This window comes from Hoplias malabaricus, chromosome 17, assembly GCF_029633855.1.
Source record: "Hoplias malabaricus isolate fHopMal1 chromosome 17, fHopMal1.hap1, whole genome shotgun sequence".
Classification (NCBI taxonomy): domain Eukaryota; kingdom Metazoa; phylum Chordata; class Actinopteri; order Characiformes; family Erythrinidae; genus Hoplias; species Hoplias malabaricus.
The window spans coordinates 16,292,432-16,311,399 of record NC_089816.1 but is presented as its reverse complement, the minus strand read 5'-3'; the positions used below and the strand labels follow the sequence as shown (position 1 = coordinate 16,311,399).

The 18,968-nt window shown below is 39.9% G+C and overlaps 2 protein-coding genes across 4 annotated transcripts in view; one reads left to right on the top strand and one right to left on the bottom strand.

Moving 5' to 3' along the window:
• The window catches only part of mical2b (microtubule associated monooxygenase, calponin and LIM domain containing 2b), a 65,732-nt gene extending 51,200 nt beyond the window's left edge, over positions 1–14,532 (bottom strand). For all 3 annotated transcript variants that reach the window (XM_066648482.1, XM_066648480.1, XM_066648481.1), the window contains exons 1-2: positions 14,345–14,532; positions 2,285–2,631 (exon numbers count right to left, since the gene is read on the bottom strand). In XM_066648482.1, coding sequence (XP_066504579.1) covers positions 2,285–2,548 — 264 coding nt within the window. In that variant the 5' untranslated portion in view covers positions 2,549–2,631; positions 14,345–14,532. The remainder of the gene's footprint in view (positions 1–2,284; positions 2,632–14,344) is intronic.
• A 2,212-nt stretch (positions 14,533–16,744) lies between these two features.
• dkk3b (dickkopf WNT signaling pathway inhibitor 3b) overlaps positions 16,745–18,968 on the top strand; it is a 13,670-nt gene continuing 11,446 nt past the window's right edge. The window contains exons 1-2 of the mRNA XM_066648802.1: positions 16,745–17,037; positions 18,602–18,682. Coding sequence (XP_066504899.1) covers positions 16,846–17,037; positions 18,602–18,682 — 273 coding nt within the window. The 5' untranslated portion in view covers positions 16,745–16,845. The remainder of the gene's footprint in view (positions 17,038–18,601; positions 18,683–18,968) is intronic.

Sequence of the window (18,968 nt, the reverse complement as noted above, 5' to 3'; positions counted from 1 at the left end):
AACTACTGCAATAATGACCATTTCTAAAAGTATGGTGATCATCACACACACACACACCTATATTGACAAAAATTCTGCTAGCTAGAGCAAGGTAAAACATGTTCATGTCTGACTGTCTATCTGTAGGTTCAACATGTCGGCATTCAGACACTCAAAGTAAAACAAGTAAATGCTGTCTGTAATAATACCAGAAATTCCTGTATGTAAATTAACACTAAACTATCACTACACTGATTAAATTAACACTGCCTTGGTGTAAAGTAACATTACACCTGCATAATGTCACCGCAGCAAAATCTCACTATACTTTTGTCCTAGCCGCCTCACCTTTATGGCTGTTTATCAAAGCCTTATCAACACCTCCAGGACAAATGAAGTCATAGAAGGAAAAAAGACACCATTAAACCTCAGCATACAAGAGCAACAAGTTATTTCAATTTAATAAAGCCTGTGATACTAGGCCTTATTTTCTATGATGCTACATGCTACATGGATGTGAATGCTACAGTGGATGGCAATAGAGTACCTAGTTGTTTCCGTAATGTGCAGCTGAAGAATCATGTGACTTTTACATCACATTAAATTTTTCTGACATTGGCTACTTGTGTGAACACTGAAACTATGTTCTCTTGGAGTTCTGATCTTAATCCTGATCACCCCAGTATTGCACATTTTAGGATTGTGCTTAATCTGTCAACTGACCTAATTATCAAGCTCTTCTTAAGTTAAAGAAGGAAAAAAATATTACTTGGCCAGTGTAAAGTGCCTAATCAGATCATCATGAAATAAAACATCCCAAGTAGTAAAAAACTATTTTCATTTACACTTTTGTCGAATTTTTAATTTTCAACCATTTAACCACATTCATTCCATGCTACATGCAGATCAGCAGCAGCATTTATAAACACACCGCCACAATCATCTAAACAAAAGACCAATTTGTGGGGTCTGTTTTCATTATCATATATGCATTTCTAGCTAGATTCATTCATTCATTATCTGTAGCCCTTATTCAGTTCTGGGTCACGGTGGGTTCCAAAGCCTACCTGGAATTATTGGACGCAAGGCGGGAATACGTGGGCGAGAAACCCATGCAGACACAGGCAGAACACACCACTCTCCTCAGACAGTCACCCAAAGGAAATCCACACAGACACAGGTAGAACACACCACACTCCTCACAGACAGTCACCCGGTGAGGGAATCAAACCCACAACCTCCAGGTCCCTGGAGCTGTGTGACTGCAACACTAACCTGCCGCGCCACCGTGCTGCCCATTTCTAGTTAGAATCAAATATAATTAAGAAGCTGCTAATGTGTTGGATTTGCTGCCAAACACTACGTTAACAATGGCTTCAAGCAAGTGACTGAATCCTATTCACTGTAAATAATACATCCTACATGTTTAAGACAGGCATATGCAGGCTCTGAGGCTAAAAATGCTCATCAGGAGCTACAGGTCTGCTGTGAATCCTACAAAACTCAGTAAACCTCGCAAGTGTCAGCAACAGTAGCCATCTCACATGCAGATCAGCTGAATCAAACTATTTTGACTAACAAAAGAAGGCATGGAAACAAACTTCTTATTTGACTAAGGCTTCCTCTTTTTACTTTGTTGGTGATTCACAATGTGGTGGAGATGCGTTTGCTCAGTTCAGTAGCCAAGGTCTCAAAAAACAATATTACATAATGCAAATGGAAAGTGGATGTAATAACACAAAATAATGTCTAAATATCCCTTGGACTGAGAAGAGTGGCTCCCATATTTAACTATGCAGGAATTCCAGGATAAACAAAGCAGTTCTCATCGGGATTAGCATTCAATATGTAGGCCACGACCAAGCTATATCTGCATGTGCATTGAAAAGACATGGACAGGTCCAAAACAAAGCATCCCTCCAGCTGAATTTACAGTGAACATAATACAGATGAGATTACTCTATAACAAAGTTCTCATGCAAATGTAGCTGGTGTACACTCCATGCTTTGAAGGTGAAAGGAGTGCAAATTAATACATCTTTATTAGTATTTGTTATGGAATGATTTAGTTTTACAGAAAACAGGGCCCTTAGCTCCAACATCTCCCATTGTTTCAAGTCATTCAATGCATTTAAGCAGCAAATTTTCACCCTAAAGTAGTGTCCAAAGCATGGTTCAGTAACATACATTAGCATTAAGAACATTACTTCTTTACCATTTGAAGCTTAAATGTTCCATTAAAGAGTGAAAAGTGGGAGATTTTAAATTTTTATTATTTCTATGAAAACAAGCTCCAGAAACATACCCTGGTATCAACACATGCTTTGCCTTTCTTGTACTCCTTGTGGCTGGCTCGTTTGTCCAGCTTGGTCCAGAGGGCCTTGGCCTTCCAGGTGGTGACAGCTGCTTTGAGACTGCTGTAGAAGTCTCTGTGGTCACTTGGGTCCAGCTCCAGCTGTCTACAAAGGACACTGAAGGCTTGGAGAGTGCCTTTACATGTGGAGGCCTGTACGAAGTTCTCAAAAAGCTGGCTAGCCTGAGAGTTCTTCTCATCTTCCGTCTCCCCCATCACTTCCTCACTCCCGTGCCTTCTCTCCCTCTCACACAGGGGGGAGTTCAGCGAAATGCTGCTGCTGGCATTCCACGTCAATGCTGAAAGAAAAACAAGTACAAGTACTGTTTGTCCAAGCTTGATGATTTGCTATGAAAGGTGCATTTAAATATCTATTTGTTTTTAAAGCATGAAGTCAGTTGTGCGAATCATATTTCATGGACCACTGTGGAAAACCCTATTTTGCTGCATTACAGTAGATCCACACAAAGAATAGATAGAAGAGCAACAAATACTAAAACTCTAAGACTTTATGGAACAACATACCACAGACAGAGCTATTAATCAGACAACTTCACCTTTATCTTGGCAATTCTGTAATTAATTACAGTAGAACCTCTAACGAACGCCTATACTAACGAACTTTCCAAGATACGAACCGGGCATTTGAATATTTTTTGCCTCCACCAACGAACCATGACTCTAGAAACGAACCCGAGCCTCTGCTGAGCCGGTGGCTGGAAATGACCACTGACCCCAATAGGTGAGTCTCCCAGCGCGCCCAGACTTGAGCTTTTAAGATTAGCAAATTGTAGCTTTAGCAATTTAGCATTAGTGTAAATAGCAGACATCGAAATTCGTGCCGTATCTACGCTTCATCTCCCCACATTCACCCACTCCCGTCATACAGCCAGTGCCTGTGTTACTCCTCCAGCCAGTCGTCACGTCTTCAAGGTAGCGATATGTAACCACTTAAAACTTTGTTTCTTTATTACTGTTACCACTGTATTTCTCTTTTATTATTAGTAATGCTACATGTATTTTTTTTAATACTAATTTGAGAGTTTAGTAAACATATATCAGTGCAAAAAGGGTGACTTTCGGGGTGGGGGGGTGGAACGCATTAATTGCTTTTCCATTATTTTAAATGGGGAAAATTGATTCGAGAAACACACTTTTCTACTTACGAACCGGGTCAAGTTCGTAGGTAGAGGTTCCATTGTATTTCAAATGTGCAATGGGAAAACGAGAATAAATCAACTTGTATTCATTCTGTATTGCAATATGTTTTCAAATTCAACAGTTCAGCATGTTCAGAGCTAAATAGGTCACTGACAATTTCTTCACTGGGTCCAGTCACATCAACTTAGCGATATGAAGTGCTTGATAGGATTACTGCATGCTGTGCAAAGCACAGGGGCCAGAACAAAGGAATTTTTAAATCTCGAAAGAAGGACTTAATGTTTTTAATGTTAAAACCAATGTTACATTCACAAACGTTGGGGCGTTTGACATTACAGAGTGTTCAGAATCCAGCTTCAAACAAAATGATTATTGGGCAAAATTCATAATCAGTCCATTCATACATTATTCAATGCTTTTATGCCCATGTCATGATTTATGCAATATACCAGGGTCAACGTTTAAAAATAAATCAATCAATCAATCAAATCTTCTTGGATCTTGGGTAAATGCGCTCTCTGTCCCTGTAGAGAATAGGCCCCCTGCCTAAGTCTGAAACAGGAGCCTATGGGTATGTTATTCATTCAGATGGGTGTGTGCGGAAGGATGAGTGAAAAGGCTAGAAGACACATGCAGCTGTACAGCATGCCCTCAGACAGCTGTTAAAGTGGTCTAATAGAGACTGCTTAATAAACTTTGGCAACAAGTAGTGTCTTATCTTCTAGCACCAGAAGTCAATATACAGACAGCTGCACGATTGCTGTGCCCCAGCACTGTTGAATGTGCTCACTTTATCCTTTCTTCTCCATCTCTCCCTCCGTTGGATCATAAATTCATGACCCAAATCCCCTGTCCTTGAATTCAGAGAGGTCCTAAGAATTCAAGCTCAGAAAAAAGCATCTGATCAGCATGACCTTGGAAAGCACTATCAGCTATATTTAACCCCGCTCTGAAAGTGGCAGTGTGGGAGTTTGTCTAACAGAACCACCAGGCAAGATTATATCCACAATCTGTCTCCCCTCTCTGCACGTATCGCTGTACTTAAGACAACATTAGAAGCCGGGAGCTGTAAACGACATGCCGGAAACCTGTTGCTGCGATCACTGCCAGTGTAAAAGCCTATATTAGGAGCAGAATATAAAATGTCAGGCACCCCCAATCAAAACCCTTCTGTAAAACAATTCTTAAGCATTAAAATTCTATTATAAAGAATCATACAATTCCCAATTCTTAGTTTTAATCTTTAGTATTAGATTGCTGGAATATTTACATTGGTACTTTTGATATGTGCTTATTCTGATTCTATTTGTATTTTTTAAGATGCCTTCACTTGCAGGTTTATAATGTTTTTCCATTGTACATTTTCCCCACCGTCAGCACACAGCTATTCTAATATTACACTTAGAAAAAATGCCTCTAGCAGCTCTATCCAGCAGTCAAGCAATCCTTTATTTTTGGCACTGCTTGAGCTTTTAATGAAGTATATTAATATAGTAATATGAGTGTGCATGTTCCAGCGCAATCAGCAAAAGGTATGACAGGTGCACTTCAGCTTAGAACTCACAGGGCAAACCACATGACCTCCAACTCTGGAATAAGAAGACACCTTTAAGAACAGCAGTCAAAAGCCTGTAGTGCATATGAATATATCACAATAAACATAGTTGTTAGGTGCCTGTCCTTTATACGTTCTGAGATTCAATACATACTGGAATCACATAGCCTGAAGTAAATGATCTTGACTCTCGAGTGTGTGATGAAAAAAAAATGTAATCTGAGAATAACACACTCAAGTGTGCTGTTCTGAAAAGGAAAGAGTTAGATTACATCAACAGTCTGCTGCTGGGAAAATATAGAACTGCTCAGGAAGGTAGTGGATGAGGAGCTCTTCACATTTAAACATTTATATACTAAAACATTCTTAAAGGAACCATCTATTAAGAGGTTATTTAGTCATCATTTAGTTATTAAACCAGACGTGGTGCTAACCCAGGCATTGCTACAGGGGTATATTTTTAAACATTCATTTCTGATAATGCACTACAAACTTCTACTTTCAAGAATCTTGCTTTAAAACTGCTTTACAACTGACAGAAAATCTAAGTCTAACTCAAAGCAGTGCTTCAAAACAAAGACATTAAAAACAAAATGGACTGCTCTGCAAAAATGCTATGTGCACAGCTGCCCAGAGAATGAGACAGAGGAAGGAAAGGGAAAAATTTGAAACAGAAAGTTCTCCCAGCATGAGAGGAGGAATGCTGACAAGTGCCAATGCCATGTACCAGGAACACCTGAGGAAAACAGGAAGATCAAAAATGGAACAGCTCGTCTCCTGAAGGACGTTTCACTATAGGGGTAGTGTGTAGCCCAATACGTTTAATAAAAAGTATCTTAGAATGCAGATGAAAAGGGATGAATTGGTAGATCACTGTAGAGAGGGGAGAGGGGGAAAAATAGGTGAACACAAGGTCAGAGATGTAAAGCACTGTGCAGCATATTTGTGAATTACTTTGTGTGTAAAGTTTGGCCATGGCCTAAACGCTAGGAAACTGCTTAGGACTGGAAGGTTGCAGGTTCAATTCCCAGGACTGCCAGGGAAAATAAAGATATATCTCCTCCCTCAACATCCACAAGGGCCCTCGAAGAAGACACGGTACTAAAGCCACAATGTCACTACCTTAAACTATGGTTTTATGGCTATTGAGTTAAAGTAAAATCCTCTAAAGCAGTTCTGAATGATAAGAATTTTACATAGTGTTGTTGGCAAAGCTGGGGGGAGGTAAGAAAGGAAAACCCAACCCCCACCTTCCCAAAAAACAGCCCATATATCACCAAGCCCTGTCCATTCAGATACATTAAAATACCTTAATGCTCAGTTGTACAAGCTCAGTATAGAGCACAACACAAAATGAACAATCCTAGTCTTTTACAGTTGCATCTCTGCTCTTAAACTCTGCCGAAAGGCATCTTTTACATTAGACTTAATGAGGGGTGGAATTTAGGTCATGCTTACACTAGTAACTGCCCATAATGACTTCTCCAGAGCACAATCTTCTGCTGAGATCTGGTCTACCGACAGTTAAACTGGACTACACCCATGCTTTATTGAAATTTCCCCAACCCTCACATCAGTTTATCTGCTCCTCCCTCCGGCTCCCAAGAGGAAGCCCAACAGACAGCTTCCTGGAGGCCATGGAGGAGGGATTATGAGGAAGCAACTGTAGCTTGGACATGATCGTTAGGATGCTTATCTCTACACAAGATAGAGCTCACACTGAATCTTTCAAAAAAGACTTACTTTATAACAAAGTAAACAAAGTTCCACTCAGTATAACTAGTAGCATATTTCGGAGTGCTGTTGATCTGGTTTTGTTCTACAATTTAAAATATTTCCACACTGCAAACATTTTAGCAATGTCCTGCCACAAACTGTGACACACGTGTTACTGGTTTCACTGACATAAAAAATGTATTTAAAAAAGACGGACTGTGCTAATGTTCGTTCTCAATAAACCTGCTACTGATCAGTTACAAATGCCTTGATTGGCTCTGATACCAGTCACTGAGACTGGACTGGGACCATATTGACACTGCTTTTGGGTGTTCTTTTTAGTGCCTGCTGTTTGTAATGCAGTACACTTAATATAAGAAAAAAATTAAAACCCCATCCTGAAATGAACAGCTGGCATGCAGGATTTTTCTATTGCTACAACAGCCGTAACACCACCACAACCCTGAGGATAGCCTAACCTATGAGCATCTTCCACATCTCAGTTTGCAAAAGCAGAGCTAATCACGATAGAGTCCTGTCATGATTTCATTCATTCTGGAAAAGGCCTGCAAAAGTATAAACTATCCTTTAGCATGTCTTAGAACTTAGAGACTGAGTTTTCCTGCAGTGTTCAGATGTTTTCCAAGCTCAGAATAGACAGGTTTCACATTTCAGCTTCCAGGAGGGTGTTAGCGTATAGCCACGTACTAGTTTAGGGCTATAGTCCTTGCATCACACTAGTGAAGACGAATGACAGGCTGTATAAGCAAAAGACGACATCAAGACGACACTTACTCTCTGCAATTCAAAGGATCAATATCATGGAAAACCAAATTTCCCACTTTTGGTAGGAATAGTTTTACATAATATATCCCCAGGACATGAAGTGACTAAGCATAAAGTCAGCACCTTTACATTATTAGCCTATTCAGTTTAAAGCAGTCCAGTCCACCACGAGTTTATTTACAAGAATCTTCAAGGCATGGCAGCTAATGTAATAGTAAGAGACTCAGAGGTTGGAAATCATCACCAAATGAATTATGACCAGTTGTGGAACAAAGCCCTACATGTAAATGTGAAAAAAGACCATTGTTCCAGAGAAAGGGAAAGGAGACCCTTTAAGGTATTGTAAAAGATGCAAGCTGAAAAACAAAACAACAGATTAGACAATAGACAAAGCAATGCACATCTGTCCAGACATTACTCTGGTTTTCAGTCATACTGTATATATAACTGATCCTGTTTTCTTGCTGATGAAAATCAAAGTGATAAATGATAAGTGACTTTGTGGTTTACGGCACTTCCCGCCTCTCCATCTGCATTCTTCCCACTTTGTCAACCAGAGAAACATGAATGTGGTTCTACTCCCAACTCCAACCTCAGGGAGCATATGCAAACAGTATAAGTTCAATGTTTGTTTACTTGGGCATTTCCAGGATGTTGAAACAGTTTGAAAGTGTCTGTTCATTTTGAAACAATGCGTCTGAAAGAGAGAATGAAGTACAGCTGTAGTCTGAAGTCTGAAGAAATCATTTCAGATTCTTTCACTGTTCCAGATGCTTCAACAAGCACAAAAGGTGAGAATTGTCCAACTTGAAGTTAGGATCAGAGCTCAGATTCCACCTTCAACCAGGTCAACAGACTGCATGCAAATAAAACAATTAATATGCCTTTCCATCTATCCTGGCACTCAGTACAAGAGCCAGAAAAAGAAGGAAAACTATGTTGGATTGTTCATAGTTCAGAATGAAATTTATATTTAGATTGGGGCTAATAAAATGCACTAGAAATGTGCCAATATGGGTTTTAGTTGTTTATTTTGCACAGTGTGAGCCTTGTTTTTAAAATAATAAAACCCAAGTAAGAAATGTGGTGACACGGTGACGCAGCAGGTAGTGTCGCAGTCACACAGCTCCAGGGACCTGGAGGTTGAGGGTTCGATTCCCGCTCCAGGTGACTGTCTGTGAGGAGTGTGGTGTGTTCTCCCTGTGTCTGCGTGGGTTTCCTCGGGGTGACTGTCTGTGAGGAGTGTGGCGTGTTCTCCCTGTGTCTGCGTGGGTTTCCTCGGGGTGACTGTCTGTGAGGAGTGTGGCGTGTTCTCCCTGTGTCTGCGTGGGTTTCCTCGGGGTGACTGTCTGTGAGGAGTGTGGCGTGTTCTCCCTGTGTCTGCGTGGGTTTCCTCGGGGTGACTGTCTGTGAGGAGTGTGGCGTGTTCTCCCTGTGTCTGCGTGGGTTTCCTCGGGGTGACTGTCTGTGAGGAGTGTGGCGTGTTCTCTCCCTGTGTCTGCGTGGGTTTCCTCGGGGTGACTGTGTGAAGAGTGTGGCGTGTTCTCTCCCTGTGTCTGCGTGGGTTTCCTCGGGGTGACTGTGTGAAGAGTGTGGCGTGTTCTCTCCCTGTGTCTGCGTGGGTTTCCTCGGGGTGACTGTCTGTGAGGAGTGTGGCGTGTTCTCCCTGTGTCTGCGTGGGTTTCCTCGGGGTGACTGTCTGTGAGGAGTGTGGCGTGTTCTCCCTGTGTCTGCGTGGGTTTCCTCGGGGTGACTGTCTGTGAGGAGTGTGGCGTGTTCTCCCTGTGTCTGCGTGGGTTTCCTCGGGGTGACTGTCTGTGAGGAGTGTGGCGTGTTCTCCCTGTGTCTGCGTGGGTTTCCTCGGGGTGACTGTCTGTGAGGAGTGTGGCGTGTTCTCCCTGTGTCTGCGTGGGTTTCCTCGGGGTGACTGTCTGTGAGGAGTGTGGCGTGTTCTCCCTGTGTCTGCGTGGGTTTCCTCGGGGTGACTGTCTGTGAGGAGTGTGGTGTGTTCTCCCTGTGTCTGCGTGGGTTTCCCCCGGGTGACTGTCTGTGAGGAGTGTGGTGTGTTCTCCCTGTGTCTGCGTGGGTTTCTTGGGTATTTAACAACAGTTTGATCAACAGCCCGGGTGAGTACTGCACAAGCTCATCATTAAAAGCCCTGTAGTTTAAACCTTAAGGGACTATGGAAGCCCGTTTCCGCCACATAAAATAATACAAAAACCACCAGTTGTTATTTTTCATTAATATGCGATTTGCTATCTCAATATTTTGAGATACTAAGTCAATATATTGTGATACTACCTCATTATTTTGAGACAGTATCTCAATATATTGACTTAGTATCTCAACATATTGACTTAGTATCTCAAAATAATGAGATAGAATCTTGAAATATTGAGATAGCAACTTGCATATTAATGAAAAAAAAATGGTGCCTTTTTTTTATTATTATTATTTTATGTGGCGGAAACAGGCATCCATAAGAGAAATGATTAGGCAAAAGCAGAGTAGCTTCAGTCACTTTTATCCCATCTAAACTCTATAGTGCTCCCTCAGGAGCTTATAGCTTTCCACAGTGGACTAATATTCTAATTATGGCCTTCAGAACAGAGCCAAGGCTTCCTCTCAGCATCTTAGTGCAAGTCTCTCATCGTGGCTGTGGTAAAATGCTGCTACGGCCCTGACAGATCTACACTGGACGTGGCAGTGAGGCCACTCTGCTGGTGTATTTTTGTCGTCCTCTCCACCAATACTCAGGACAGCCCTTATAAGTCAACAGCACAGGGCAGGGAACAGCTAGTTCTCCAACTAGGCCATATTCCACAGGAGAAAACATTAGTATGTTGAGAAGTTCACAGAAGAGAAATAGGAACATGATGGATGTGATATTATTAATAATCTCTGGCAAACAGTGTAATATCACACCAAAGTTTAAAAGGGGGTCTTACAGTTTGAGATGCTAAATGTCTGTTAAGATGTGTGTAATAAAAATAAAAACCAAACATTTTAGACAAACAGCTTAAGGTGAAAAATATTAAAAATTGATTAAACATCAAGTCTTGCCCAAGTCTAAGTCTCTAAAACCTGTTCCTATTCCTATTAATAACACTTCCCAAAAATTGGATGGCAACATTATATATCTAGCATCTGTTTGATTAAAGAAACCTGCTTCAGAAGTTTTATGTGAAGACCAAAAAGACTAGCAAAACTTTCTTAAAAACAATATTGACATTGACATAAGTTTAGATTTGGCTGATATTGTTTAAACTAATATTTGAAGACTGGTATTTAAGGTAGAGAGTTTGGCTAATGCTGATCTAACATGATAGGAACAAATGTTCCATTAGGAAAGGAATTCATCAGGGTCTTGGTGGGTCTGGAGGTGGAATTACCTGGAATCTTTGGGCAGAAGGGAACACACACTAACCCACTTGTGGACAATCTCACACGCCCAAAGTGTGTGCCTGGACTGTACATGAAACCAGTGTACCTGGAGAAAACCCATGCAGACACACCATTTGGGAGAACACACCAAATTCCTTATAGGCAGTGGCCCAAGGCAAGGAACATATCCAGCACCATAAGATCCTGGATCTGTGTGTCAGGGACACTATCTGTAATGCCACTGTGTCACCCCAATCAGCAGATGTACAGGAATAACAAGATAATTGTCTTGACCTACAATTCAATACGTCTCTAGACATTCTAAATTACGTATGAAATACGATGACATAAGCGGTAACATTCAATTCACCGTCAGCTGGAGCAACATCCTAAGCATATGATCCCCTGTGGATTAATGTGACAGTCAGCACAATAAACAATAATCCTGCATGGGGAACTAATAAGCTGTCAATGACGTACTGACATACTGAGGCTTTCTTTACGTGGGACCAAAGCAATGTCTGTTTAAATCTGTCACAAATAGAATCAGAGGTGGTTGGAAAACACCAACACATGAAAAATAACAGTACCAATTTTCACTAGAGAAACCCAGAGGGACTCCTTAGTTACCACAGCATCTATCAGCACAGGAAGAATAGAGTGTTAGAATTATGTTTTTTCCTCGCATTTTCCTTAGTCTTAAACTGAAGACTGAAGTTTCTAAGTGTGGGTTGTGAGGAACAGTCAAGCGGTCCAGCTGATCCAATGAAACACAAAAAGACATCACACTGAAGAAAGGAATCTGGAACTAAACACTGAAGGGAAAAAAAGAATTCCTTCCATGATTTAGCAGAAACAAAGTAGGCCTGTTACTATGGACGCATTGATATGGAATATATTTTATCTACGCATGTCAGATAAATGAAATAAATACAATCTTGGCACCAAAAAGAAATTTTAAATGAATGGCATTTGTTTTTTATATTTGCCCATTTTAAATGTGATGCCATCAACATTTTAGTTTTGATCGTGATTCTTGCTTGATATATGATTTTTTTGGGTCTCCATTATAGCATTTTTATTTAAACCTATGGCATTAGTTTTCAATGCATTAAAAATACTTTAGTAGCTCTATTTTACTACAGGGCAATGCAGGAGAAATCCATGCAGAATACGGATTGGCACTGTAGCATTGTCTTGCTTTAATAAGCAAGGCCTTCCCTGAAAATGAAAGTCTGGATGACATCATGTTGCTCCAAAACCCATTTATATCATTCATCATTAACAGCACCTTAGCTGTGTAAGTCACCCATGAAATTTGCACAAATGCAGGCCCATACTGTCATGGATGCTGGCTTCTCCTTTTTAGCCCGAGTATGCAGCATCCATGATTTCAACACGGTGGCTTAGTGGTTATCACGTTCGTCTCTCAGCACTGGGATCTTGGGTTCAAGTCCCATCTGGGTGTCCATGTTCTCTCTGTGTCTGCGTGGGTTTCCTCCGGGGTCTCCAGTTCCTTCCCACAGTCCAAACACATGGAGGTTAGGTGAATTGGCTTCTCTCATAACTGTCTGGGTGTGTATGTGAATGAATGTCTGTTTGTGTGAGTGAATGTGTGTGAGCCCAGATATGGATTGGCACTCTGTCCTGGGTGAAACCCTAGTGCCCGATGCAGTTCTCCAAGTGGACGGTCGTTCCTGGTTGAGAGTACGCTGTGTGTGTTTGGCTGCCGCTTCTCGCCAGTGTGTGTGTGGATTGAGTGTTGAGTGTTGATTGTAAAGCGTCCTTGGGTTTCTAGAAAGGCGCTATATAAGTGTAAACTTTAATAAAAAAAGAATTTTGATTTGTCAGAACACTTTAAAAATGAGCTCAGGCCCAGAGGTGGCGGTGTTTCTGGATCCTGTTTATATGTGGTTTCTACTTTGCATGTCAGAGATTTACTAACTTGCATTTGTGGCTGAAGCAACAAACTGTGTTCACAGACAATGATTTTCTGAAGTGTTCCTGAGCTCCTGCATTGGCTTTATATGATTTCATATATGCAATTATGCAGATTAATCTAATTTATTTATGTTTCACACAACTTCACCAGTCGTTTATTGCCATGTGACAGTTTTTGAAATGTGTTACAGGCTTCTTAAAAAAAATAAAAATAATAAAAAAAAAGGATGACTTGGTTTAATAGATTTTCATATAGTAGCCCAACATCACCGAAATATTCAGCTCATCCTAAGTAAATTATAGGTTGTAATTTATTATTTAGAAATATCAGTCAAATACAAATCAACCAGTTCAGTGAAAACAGATGTCAGAAACCTAAGGAACCAATTATGTCAACGTTTTGGTGAAAATATATTAGTTTTAGGGGCACTGAATATTTTAGGGGTAATCAGTTACAGGATGGGGACTACTTGTTATATCTTATTATGTAAATGTAACCAGTCTATGGAAAATATTAACTAGGGTGACCAGACGTCCTCTTTTACCCGGACATGTCCTCTTTTTTAGACTTAAAAAAATGTCCGAGAGGAATTTCACAAACGTCCGGGATTATGTTTTTCTTAGAGCTTACATAGAAATTCGATAATTTTCGTTCATAAACTAGTCCCGCCCTCCCCTACTCCGATTGGTTCACTTGAGTGAGAAGAGGGAGGGGTGAAGTAGCCTAAAATCATCTGATTGGACCGTCCGACTGTAGAGCTACCGTTATTGGTCAATAACCTTCTCTGTAAACATTTAATTGGTCAGTCCCCCCCTCCCCCCGTTTCCACCATGGAGACCCGCATAACGCCAGAGCTAGTTATATTCACTCAAATATGTACACATTTTGCAGATTCTTGAGAAACTGAAATTCTTTTACATACTATAATGAAGCTCCACATGCCTTTGGTATATTTATCAAGTTTTATTTCTTGCTTAAACAGCCTTTAAGCCTATATGAGTAATAATATGAGCAGGAACAACTTCTCCAGCCTCTGACACTAACCTACATGTAGGTGACTAGATATATAAGAACAGGTAGCTATCTGATTTCACGGATCTCATCACTGAGGGCCGCCCACTGACGTAAAAATGAAATAAACGTACATTTGTATTGAATGAAGTGACAAAGGCCCAAAAGACTCGGATAATCAGTTTTTAAGTTTAAAAGTAAGTACATCTGAATGGTGTAGGGCAAGGCAAATAGCCACTGGCTGTGTGTTAAAATATTAAACATTGCACTTGATACCACTACCTACAGGTGGAGGAATAAGACACCTGACTAATTAGATTTCCGATAGTTACGAAAAGAGTTTGTGATTCATGTCATTATTAAAAGACTGGGTGAAAGAAATAAGCAGTTAAGAGCTGTTTGCGCTTAAATTTAAGTCACACTATAGTTAGGTCTCACATAAATCCTGTCAACTTACCAGTCTTCCTGTGTTTTAAATTTCTGTGACAGCTGCTGTTCCCCACAGCCGTTCCTTGACCAGTTGTTGTGAGTTTATATATCCGTGGACCGTATTCCAGCCTTTAAAGAGTACTTTTCTGAACAGTGGGTAGAAATAAAAAAATGTTGTTTCACAAATTCCCCCACTTTCTTTCCTCAGCTGTTACTAACGCCTTCACCCACAACGAATGAGCCTCCGCGGTATTTATAGTATAGGGCGGTGCTTCTGGGGAACAACGCCCAATCAGAAGGGCGGACAGGTTTAGAAGGCGTGTCCTAATGTTTGTCGAGCCCTGAGACAGACACCTATCAGCCATAACATTAAAGCCACCCCCTTGTTTCTTCACTTTTCCATTTGATCAGCTACAGTTGCAGAATTATATCCATCTGATGTTATGCAAACTTTGTTAGTTATTTTGGTGGTAATGCCATGCACAAAATTTGTGGGTATACTGTGTAAGTCAAACACACACACACACACACACTTACACAACACACACACACACACACACAAGCAAGTAGGAGTCTTCTGCAGCTCAAGTTTTATTGATGCCCCCCAGCTGTCATAAGAGAGCTTAGGACCAAGGACAGCATAAACATAGACCTCAGCCTCCATTAATCTACATTTACCAGTTTATTACAAACTTACTGTCCACTTTATGAGCTCCATATACTTTACAAGCCCAATATATGATTGTATAATTGCAGACCAAAGCCCATCTGCCGCTGCACATTTTGTTACTCACTCACAACTTCTTTAAACTTGGTGAGTGATTACAGGGCATCTGTTTACCTGATTTAATATACACCCAGGCTTTTTTTTGGACCCTTCATAGTCACTGACCCAACTGAAAGCCATGACTCATAAAGATCCAGTTTACAAATATCATGTCTCACCAGTTAATTGCCATCAGCGTGACACAGACATAAATTTATCTTCCTCTTACTCAGGGCACTGTTTATCCATGATACACCTCTTAAAATGAGTGATTTCATCTACTTAACAATGTTTCACAGCTTGTATATTCTCCATGAAAGCAGGTAATGAAGTAGGACTATGAGCCTTATGTCACCAAGCCCAAAGCCATTCATCACCTAGAGGGGTATAAATACCCTCAGCACTGGGCTGTGGAGCAGCAGAACTGAGGGAGCAACATGAAATATCTTGGCGATGAGTTGGAGTGGCATTTTGTTAATTAAATTAATTTTATAAATTAAATCAATCTGACTTCATTAATATGCTCATGGCTGAGTGCCAGCAGATCCTCATTGAAATGTTCCAACATGTATTGTACATTGTTAAACCTGAAAGCATCTTTGAGTTCTTGAAAAGCACTGTATAATTATAATTTATTATTATTATTATTATTGTTATTATTTTAATTGGTCAGATACAAGTGGATAGAGCATGCCCTGAGAGCATCACCTCATGTGAGACAAAATAAAAGTGAGTACAATGTAACATTAAAATGACTTTGTGATTGTTTTTGAAAGGAAGAAATGAACTGAAAGTAACTGAAAGTGTAATACCACTTTAATGCATTTAATACACATAATATTCAACTATTATCTCACAATCATTAATGTTACTTTGACAGTAAAGAACCATTAAAACAATTAAAACTAAAATCTCATTGAGAGAAAATGTTTTGTGCAATAAATGAGAACAGCTTGTGCTCTAGCGCCATCTATAGGACAAGAAGGAGAACTGATTTTTATTGAAGCTGATCTGCCCTTTCTATTCGCTATGGACCCATAGTTGGAAATAATAATAATACAATTCAGTTACCAAACCGTCTATTTAGATTTACACTGTAACCTAAGTGAACTATACTTTTAGCAATAATTAATTTTTAATGCACTCTTTTAAGGAATTAGGAGATTTTCTTACATCATCTGAATAAAGCACATTTTCTGAAAATTTCATGATGACCTGACCAATCGCCATGCTCCATAATTGCTTAGAATAAATGCATTTTATATTTAATTTTGGGCGGCGCCCAAAGTCCTGCTCCCAGCGACTGACTGTGAGGAGTTTAGTGTGTTCTCCCCGTATCCGCGTGGGTTTACTTTCCTCCCATGGTCCAAAAACACGTGGGTGTTGCCCTCTGAGGGACTGGCGCCTTTAGGGTGTTTTCCCGCATTGTGCCCTGTAGCGGTTACAGACAATGAATGAATATTACATTTCATTGAAAGTTAAGAGGTCTTTTTCCCTCCTCCTGTAAAATTACTATTCAGAGATACATGTTTTTCTTTGGCCAGCGTAGTAATGTAGACAAATAGTAATGAGTTAAGGTGTTTAATCGATGATTAAAGGGGGGTCTTGTGGAAATGTGGAACCGTGTACTGTGTCTTTAATACCGAGGCCGTTCAGAACTAAAGCTGCTAGCCAGGTTTTTTTTCCGGTTGTTTTTTTTCCTCCCTCCTCTTTAAGTTTCCAGATAAACGAGTGCAGACAGAGCGTCTGTGAGTCAGTGCAGGATGGAGAGACCGGGGAAGAGCGGTCTTCTCTTCGCCTTTGTGTCGCTCTGTCTGGGCTGTGTGGTTGAAACGGACTCCGCCGGGTTGAAGGTCAGTGTGGCCCGGGGCCAGAGCTCCCTAAACGACATGCTGAAGGAAGTGGAGCAGCTGATGGAGGACACTCAACACAAACTGGAGGAGGCTGTGCATCAGGTGAGAGGAAACATCTTAACACAGTAGTTTTTATATAACTTTTACAAAAAGGCAGATTACGTTAGAGTATTAGGGATGAAAATGTACAATTTTTAGTTTGGTTTTATGCTTCAACCCATACAGTCAGAGAAAGGCTTTTTCAAATTCACTCACTCACATATACACTCAAGTTCATTCGCTCACATATTCACTCAAATTCACTCACATATTCACTCAAATTCATTCACTCACATATTCACTCACTCACATATACACTCAAGTTAATTCACTCACATATTCACTCAAATTCACTCACATATTCACTCAAATTCACTCACATATTCACTCAAATTCACTCAAATTCATTCACTCACATATTCAGTCACTCACATATACACTCAAGTTAATTCACTCACATATTCACTCAAATTCACTCACATATTCACACAAATTCACTCACTCACATATTCACTCAAATTCATTCACTCACATATACACTCAAGTTCATTCACTCACATATTCACTCAAATTCACTCACTCACATATTCACTCAAATTCATTCACTCACATATTCACTCACTCACATATACACTCAAATTCACTCACTCACATATACACTCAAATTCACTCACTCACATATTCACTCACTCACATTCACTCAAATTCACTCACTCACATATTCATTCAAATTCACTCACTCACATATTCACTCAAATTTATTCACTCAAATTCACTCACTCACATATTCACTCAAATTCACTTACTCACATATTCACTCATATTCACTCACTCACATATACACTCACAAACATTCACTCAAATTCACTCACTCACATATTCACTCACTCACATTCACTCAAATTCACTCACTCACATATACACTCACAAACATTCACTCACATATTCACTCAAATTCATTCACTCACATATTCACTCATATTCACTCACTCACATATGCACTCACAAACATTCACTCAAATTCACTCACTCACATATTCACTCACTCACATTCACTCAAATTCACTCACTCACATATTCACTCAAATTCACTCACTCACATATTCACTCAAATTCACTCACTCACATATTCACTCAAATTCACTTACTCACATATTCACTCATATTCACTCACTCACATATTCACCCACTCACATATTCACCATGCTTCACAAAGGGCACTAATCAATGCCTCACATCTACTGCACTGTGTCCTGGTTTATTTTAAATAACATATTTTTGGAAGCTATAATGAAGGTACATTAGAATTTTTTTTATCTCTGAAAGTATGAAACAAAGATAAAAACTCTAACCTCTTAATAAGAACTGTACAAGGTTAATATAATCCTTAAATAAAGGCATAATTAAATCAATTTACTAGTTAAATACTGCAAATTTGTATTTATTTTAATATATTTTTATGCGGAATAAATAAAACAAAGGGAATACATTAATTTTTTTAAATAGCTGCAGTATCATACAGTACCTTTTCATACTAAAGATAATAAAATTGGATTCTTAAGAGCACCACTCGTGGGTAAAATGATAAAATGCATATATTTTATTTTCTTATTCACACTATTTTTAGATGGAGAATGAAACATCCAGGGATTTGTATGGATACAATATGATTCCCAACTTCCAGTTCCAGGAAACAACCGAAGCCAAGGTGGGCCTTCACTCAAACACTGAAGAAACCTGATATATACCTATATATATATATATATATATATATATATATATTGTGTCTGGCGGAAGGGGCGTGTGTATGCTGCTCTGCCATGTGTTCCTAAAACATATAGCACCAATTCCCTTAGCATATATTAACTCCAGTGCAATTTGGCTGAAGACTCCATAGGCGTGTGTAAATGTGGCCCATGCAGCCCATAGTGGACATCTGCAAGTTATCAGAGCAGCTGCAGCTTTGGTTTCTTTGCTGATCTCACCTGGTTTTG